Source organism: Calonectris borealis, chromosome 5 (assembly GCF_964195595.1).
Source record: "Calonectris borealis chromosome 5, bCalBor7.hap1.2, whole genome shotgun sequence".
Classification (NCBI taxonomy): Eukaryota; Metazoa; Chordata; class Aves; order Procellariiformes; family Procellariidae; genus Calonectris; species Calonectris borealis.
In genome coordinates, this window is record NC_134316.1 from 39,997,367 (window position 1) to 40,004,741 (window position 7,375).

At 50.2% G+C, this 7,375-nt stretch overlaps 1 protein-coding gene across 1 annotated transcript in view; it reads right to left on the minus strand.

The window, feature by feature from the left end:
* The window catches only part of MAP3K9 (mitogen-activated protein kinase kinase kinase 9), a 60,958-nt gene extending 59,387 nt beyond the window's left edge, over positions 1 to 1,571 (minus strand). Inside the window, exon 1 of the mRNA XM_075151967.1 lies at positions 1,232 to 1,571. Coding sequence (XP_075008068.1) covers positions 1,232 to 1,532 — 301 coding nt within the window. The 5' untranslated portion in view covers positions 1,533 to 1,571. The remainder of the gene's footprint in view (positions 1 to 1,231) is intronic.
* Positions 1,572 to 7,375: the final 5,804 nt, after the last annotated feature.

The window sequence follows — 7,375 nt, forward strand, 5'->3', positions numbered from 1 at the left end:
TCCCTCCAAAAAAAGCTTTATTCTTGCCTGAATTGTCAATAGTGATAGATAAACAGGATCTAGAAACAGTCATTCCACAGTTTCCCTTTCCACAATTGTACATAGTGGCTAAAAAAAAATGTAGAGATGAAATGGCCCTATTCTCTGGCTCCAACAAAGGCTTCAAAACTGCACTGAAGTTCACAGAAAAACCAATCCCTTCGTGCCTTCAGCATCACAACTTCGTCAAGCAACCCTCGAGTAGGCCCAGATAGCCAAACTTGGATAAAACTCATTCACAGCTATTTTAGAACAGAATTTGTAAAAAGGCAAAGGGCTAAGGAGGAACCTGGCAACGCAAGTCAACTTAGGAATTTTCAAGTCAAAAGTAATAAGCTTTTGGTTAGGAGAAAAGAAGATACTGAAGAAGTATTAGCAGTGAATCAACACTGCAGAAAGCAACTGCTTCCTATGCAGCAACCTCTCCTCAGGGATATTCTTAAACAGGAGAGTCACCAGAGCCCCCGGTGACTCCACCACTGCCTACCCACCCAGCTCCAGCTGTTTGGTGAAGATTTATCAGCCCGTGGAAACACAAGACTTAACAATGGGAAACAGCTCCTGGCGTCAATGAAACGCTACACACTGAGCTAGGTTCGGCCTCCCCGGAGAGGAGCGCTAGCCTGGAAGACAGAAGGGCACTGGAGCAGCAGGAATGCGGCTGCGGGTGGGAAAGCAGACTGGACCGGAGAACAGGCTGAGGCGGCTCCGGCCCAGCCGAGCGGGGCCGCCGGCCTGGGGCAGCCCCCAGGGCGTGCGGGGTCGGGCCGGCGCAGCCCCCTCCACTCCCGCGCCAAGGGCCACCGCGCGGCCCTCTCGCCCCTGCCCCCTCCGCCGCCGGCCGCGCCCCGCGGCCTCCCACAGCCGCTCCCCACCGGGCTGGGCCTCCCCCGGCCGCGGCGGTCCCGGCTCCCGTCAGGGCCAACGGAAGGGCCGGGCCTCCCTCCGCGCCGGCGGCGGTCCCGCCTCCCCTCAGGGCCCTCGGGAGGGCCGGCCCGGGGCTCACCCCACACCATCCCGGCAGCTCCGGCTCCCGCCGGTCCGGTTCCCTCCCGCCCGCCGGCGGCCCCAGCCCCCCCCAGGCCCAGAGGAGGGCCGGACCCGGGCCTCTCCCTCCCTCCCCGACTCCCTCCCGCCGGGTGGCGGCGAGGGGCCGCGCCGAGCCCCCCGCCCCGGGCCCGGGCCGCCTTACGCTGTATGGAGGGGGGCGGCGGGTAGCGGGCCCGCAGCTCCGGGCCGCCCCCCTGCACGCCGCTGCTCACGTAGTTGCTGGGGAAGATGCCGACGCGCTGGTCGATCTTGCCCGTCCACCAGCCCTCGTCGCCGGACACGTGCGAGTCCCGGGACAGCACCTGCACCACGTCCCCCGGCCGCAGGCTCAGCTCGTCCTCGCCGCACGCCTCGTACTCGAAGACGGCGGTCCAGAGCGGCCCGCCGCCCGGCGGCTCCCCGCCGCCCGCGCCCTCCTGGCTGAGCTCTGTGAGGGGCTCCATGGCGAGGCTGCTCCATAGGGGGAGGCGCCCGCGGCAGCCGGGCGCTGCGGGGGGCGGCGGGGCCGGTACCGCCGCCTATTGTTCATGCGGCCCGGCGCCTGCCGGCAGCAGGTGCCGCCGCCGGGAGGGGGGCCCGGCGCGGGGCCGCCTCAGCCCAGCGCGGGAAGAGGCGAGGGCAGGCAGCGCGTGCCGCCGAGCCGCCGCCGCATCCCCCCCCTCCTCCTCCTCCTCGCCCGCCTCCGCCTGCCGCCGCGGCCGCGCATCCCGGAGCCACCTGACTCTCTGGCAGCTTCGGCGGCGGGAGGGGGGGAGGCTCCGCCTCCTCGCCGCTATTGGACGCCGCTACCGCCCGTCAACGCCGCCCTCACCTGATTGAGGTCCTTCGCCCTCTTGGCCACGCCCCCTCCGCCCAGCCTCTCGTCCCGGAATCTCGCACTCACCGGTGTCCCCCCAATTGGCCCCCGTCTCATCAGCTTTCGCTTCCCATTGGGCCTCGCGGAGCTTGCCAGTTAAGTGCTCCAAGCTCCGCCTTCCCCGCCGCTTCTCATTGGCTGGGGAAAGGGGCATGACACGGGAGAGGGTCGAGGGTGGGGAGACTGGGTGGGCGGGGCGACCTTCGCCTGCCGGGGGGCTGGGCCGTGCGGGGCGCTGCCGGCCGGCCGGCGGCGGGGCGGGCGCCGCCTGCAGTGGCGAGGCGGCTGCACCTGAGGGCGGGCCGGGCCGGGCCGGGCCTGCCGCCGCCACCGGCAGCGCGGAGCGGCCTAGCGGTCCCAGGGGAAACACCGCTGCTCTCTCCTTAACAGTCCGCCGCCTGTCGATGCCCTCCTCCGGCTCCCGGGCGCCGGGGTCCCGCCCGGGCCTCCCGAGGGATGCTGGGCCAGGCCGGGTCTCCTGTGGGCGCAGGGGATTTAGGGTGGTGGCCGTGGTCGCCAGAGCTGCCCGTCCTGGCATGTTTTCGGCTCTTCCCGGGCCACCGGCGCGGCCTGCGGCCAGCTGCCCACCGCCCCGCTGTCCCTCCGGCTCCCTGAGGGACCGGCATAGCTCTGGTGTAGTCGCCTGGAAGGGGGCTTAGGCCAGGAACCAAATCAAGACGGGCCAGGAAAGTCTGTGTTTTGAGTTATTCCACCCGGTCAGCCTGTACTTCAGCACAGGTGTAACCTGGTTTTCGTACAAGGTTAACATGGATGCGTCCCTGCTGAATGCCTGTGTTAAAAATTAAACAACAGAATTTATTTCCCACTCTTGTAATCAGTGTATACCTTCTTGGTTCTGAAAACACAAATTCCTTCTCCCTGCAACCAAGATTTTTACAGCTTGGGAAGGTACCAGACCTCGTGAACAGAATCTGTTTGAACTTACTGATATAAAAGGGAGATTTTCTTTCTGTTTCTTTAAGATCTTCATTTGATTTTCAGTGGTAAAACTGGAAACGAAAAGTCTCTGTTCGTGCTTCATCATAACAAAGCTGGCTGATGGTGAGAGATGAGAATCCCAGGTTCCCTGACCACACATCATCTCTTCCCGCTTACATAAGATCTTGGGCTTAGTTTTTCCTTAGTGTTTTGTAAGTGGAGTTACACAATTCTTCTCTGCAAGATGAAATTTTTTAAAATTCTCCGTTCCCTGGTGAGGCATTGGTTTTGTTTTATATACAGACCAACTGCTAATAGTTCTTAAATTTCGTGCAGTGGGGCTTTGTCTTGTCTCTTTATCTATCCCTCTGTTAGCACTATGCTGCTGCACTTCGGAAGCACCAGGGTTTTGGATTTAAAAGGAATGATGAAGATCTTAAGAACAGTGTGCTCTGAGTTAAAGACATCACTCAAAATCCTTATTGTTATTTGTAAAATACTTGCATTTGCTTGTCTGCTTTCTGGGAAAACACCTCCACCCAACTGAAACTTAGTGACAAGTATTGCAGAGAACCCTGCACGGAACTGAAATTTTTCTAGTTCCTTTCTTTTTTTTTACAAACTTCACAGCCTTTATTTTTGACGGAAACCCAAAACAGCTTGCCTAGAAAGAGTTGTCATATTAATATTCTTATTTTACAAATAAATTAAAGAGCAAAATATATATAGTTGAGGTTGGAACTAACATTTCAATGTGACATACGCAAGATTTGGGCATGCTGCAGCACTAGTTTTCAAATTGAACTTGCCTGAGAAACGAGCTTTAGATTTTCTCCTGGATCTCCATCTCCCCCTGCCAGTGCGGGTGGAGCTGAGGATGCATCCTCTCCACTATTCTTTTGTTACTTAAGGGTGTGTTTTCACAATTAGCATAATCTTATCCGGTATTACTCTGTTGCTGAAAGGGACTTTCCTGCCCCTTGTCACAGGCTTGACCCGCTTTCCTGGTTGCAGCAGTAGTGGCTGCACAGCTGTAGAGTCATTTCAGCTCATTTATCTGATTGAAAGCTAAGCCGCCAAGTAAAAGCAGCTAGTTTTCAATCAGCTTTTTAGGTTCATCTGACTTGCGTTAGGACTGTACACACAGTCATTAAAGCCAGCACAACGTAAGGAAGCAGGACAGGACAGGTGAAGGGGACAGCAGACCTGGCCCTTTCAGCAACAGCCCAGAGTTAGGTTACCTGGTCTTGATCATGAAGCCGAGGGGTAACAAATAGCTGCATTCGTAATTTTTGGAGTTGAAATAATAGATGATTGAGATGGAATCTGAAGGACTGATGGTAATGTCCCTAGTTAAAACAGCCTCAGTTGCATGCAATACTTTTCTGTCCAATTTTATTTAGGGAAAAAATTATTTCTTTAATTCACACAGTGGGGAATTATTATGCTTTATGTGAATTTTATGCTTTAAAAGTTGTAACATAAAAATTTTAGTGAGACATAAGAAAAAAGAGGACTCCTGTCTTTCAGCTGTTTGACATTCATTTTGATCACTGCTATAGAACACTAAAAGATTTAAAGTAGAGAGTTATATTACCGATAATGAAAACTATGATGGGAGGAAAATGACTTGTGTGGAGGCTCAGGTTGCCTGCTGTAGTGACCTGCCAAGACAGAACCCTGCCATCTTGTGGAACGCCTTGATATTGAAGTACACAGTCAGCTTTGCTTCTCAAAGACATGCTGGGTTTTCTTTCCTCCCTTTTTTTTTCACCGATGATGTGTTTGTTTCTACAGAGATGGTGTGACTGGCTCAGGAAGCCCAGAGCAGCCAGTGCCTGGAGCCGGGAGAGTGTCCAGGGAAATGCTTTGAAGAGCCGTGACAGGATTTTCCCATTCTCACAGACTTCTCTTGGCATCTTTTACCAGCCACGTCAGAGACTAGTTTCTGAATGAAAAGATTTGGCCAGATTGGGAAGGCTGTTCTTAGGATCAAGGTAAATAGAAGAGTCAGTAAATGTTAAGTTCATATTTCAGTAACTGGCAAAAGGCAGAAGAAAAGGACATTAAAGACTGTCTGCATGCAGTCTGTGAAAGATGATATTTTAGCATTTGCAAGATACAGAAATATTTTTGAAATGGTGCCATGCCTTTCTGGTGAATATATAGCCTAAATGCTACACTGGAGGTTTTTTCCTTATGCATTTTCTAATAAGACTGTATATGTTCCCATTATTATTCAGCAGATCTGAACAATGGGAATTAGTTTCTAAATATAACAGATCCAGTTCTCAAAGTCTGTATCTGAATACACACTCAGTGCTTCCCAAAGTTTTGATATAGATTTTGTTATAATATATTTAAAAAGGAGAGTCTAATCTGCAAAATGCAGATGATACTCTGAATGTAGTTCAAACTTCCTCCAAACTGGGAACTTTGGACCAAGGATTTTAATTCAGGCTCATTTTTGCATCTACTTTTAAAAAACCCAACAAATTATTAGAGGATAAACAAAAAGGCCAGTCTATCCCCAGCCCTTCTTTTAAGAAGCTATGGAAAGTACTCTGCTTATTCAATTCTATTATTCATATAAATTTAGGATGATCATCTCAGCTTTTGCCCTGTCTTTTCTAGATGTTTTTTATACTTTTTAGATGTGTTACTACTAAACTAGTACTCTCTCTTTCAATGAACGCCTTTCCGCTCTCTTCACTGGACTTAGCAGCTCTATAACATGATGTTACTGCTGTGCCAGTCCATAGTTACAAATCTACACTGGATATCAAAGTGTTGGCACTTCAGGCTCCCAGTCTTTGTGCTCTGTGAGGGGAAAAAAACAGAATGCTACAAAAAAACAAGGAAGAGGAATGTCCAGAAAGAAGAAAAAGTACCAGCACAGTCCAACTACACCACACCACTGTACTTCCAACTATAGGTACAATGAAAGCACATCTCTACCAGCACAGTAAGTAAGTAGAAAAGATTAAGGAGATGCTCCTTGGCACATCTGCTTAGTGCAGCTCACTCCTTTTACATCGCGTGGTAATTTATATTGCATCTTAAATTGACCCAGCACTAATGCTCTCATTTGGCTTTTATACATTTCAGAGGATATATCTCAGCTGTGTTCCATGGTTATCTCCACAGATATAACCATATACACCACCCTGGAGATGTATCTCATGCCAGTAGACAGATTCGTTTGATCAATTGCTGATAATCTCTCCTCAAACAATGTAAGCTTTACTGACAAATGGATCCTTCTGTCACTATAAATTGCCTCTCTGCATGGCTGTAAAGCCGGACTGTGCTTTTTTCCCCACTTTAGAACAGTACCGCCTTGCCAACATCACTTTAGTGCAGGTTTGTTCTTCACGCAGGGGAGAGGGGTAAGCCACTGGCAACAGAAGCGTTATGAACTGTGCTGTGCTAGCTAGGAGGCAGGCTGCGAATCTGGGTCTTAGCATCTGAGTCAGTAAAAGAGAGAGCTCTACTCTGCTTCATAAAATATATATGCTAATCTCCCAGATGGCTATATCTTCTTTCTCCATAGAACAGATGACCTGGAAAATAAAAGAAGACTAAAAACACTGGAGAGTGGAAATTCTGGGCCAAAATCTGGGAGCTTCCAGTAGATTTTACAGACAGATTTGGCTTTTAAATTTAGTTTGAATTTGTTTTGATAATAAAATATAGCAATGATTACATGACTATTATTACAGGTCACAGTATAATTTCACATGTAACATGAAGCATTCATACATTTATCAGCATCTCTGTAAGAAAAATAAAACAAAGGAAGACTTTCAAATGACATTTCCGCCTACACTAAAAGATATACAGCTAACAATGTTTAACTTTGGCTTAGTAATGACTACCATTTGCATACTGTGTATTATCTCAATCCAAGCCACATTTGTAGCTCTTGTTTAATTTGTCATTGGATGAGTTGCTGCTCCTGTAGAGGAACACCAGAACCGCACTGCCAGACTGGCAACATTGGGCCACAGTTTTGCAAGCGTGTGGAACAAAAAATTAACTTATCTGAATAGAGGGACTGAGATTAGTGCAATGCAAATGCTCCCACCAGAGTTCAACAAAGACACGACAGCAAACCTTTCGGGTTTCTGAAATCTTTATAGGTGCTGGTGGCCTCGATCTTCCTTTTTATGTTTTGTGTGCAAAACGAAGCAGCAGCACAGTACCCTTCAGTGCCACAGCCCGCGTACGGTGCAGCACTCGCTCAGTGTGTCCTGCACTGCCTGCGGCACCTCGGCTCCCATTCTGCCCAAGGAATGACCAGGTCTCCCTTGTTTGTGAGGGCAATGAGGTTTTGTTTAGAAATAACAAAACCAAGATGGAAACCTAGATATTAGCTAGTCCGTGGTTTTGTTTAGGCTTTAAGATTGTCAAACAAAGCGTTTGGGCCAGTTTTCAGATTGCTGAAGCCACCCTTGAATACCTTCAGAAACACAACACAAAAATGAAGAA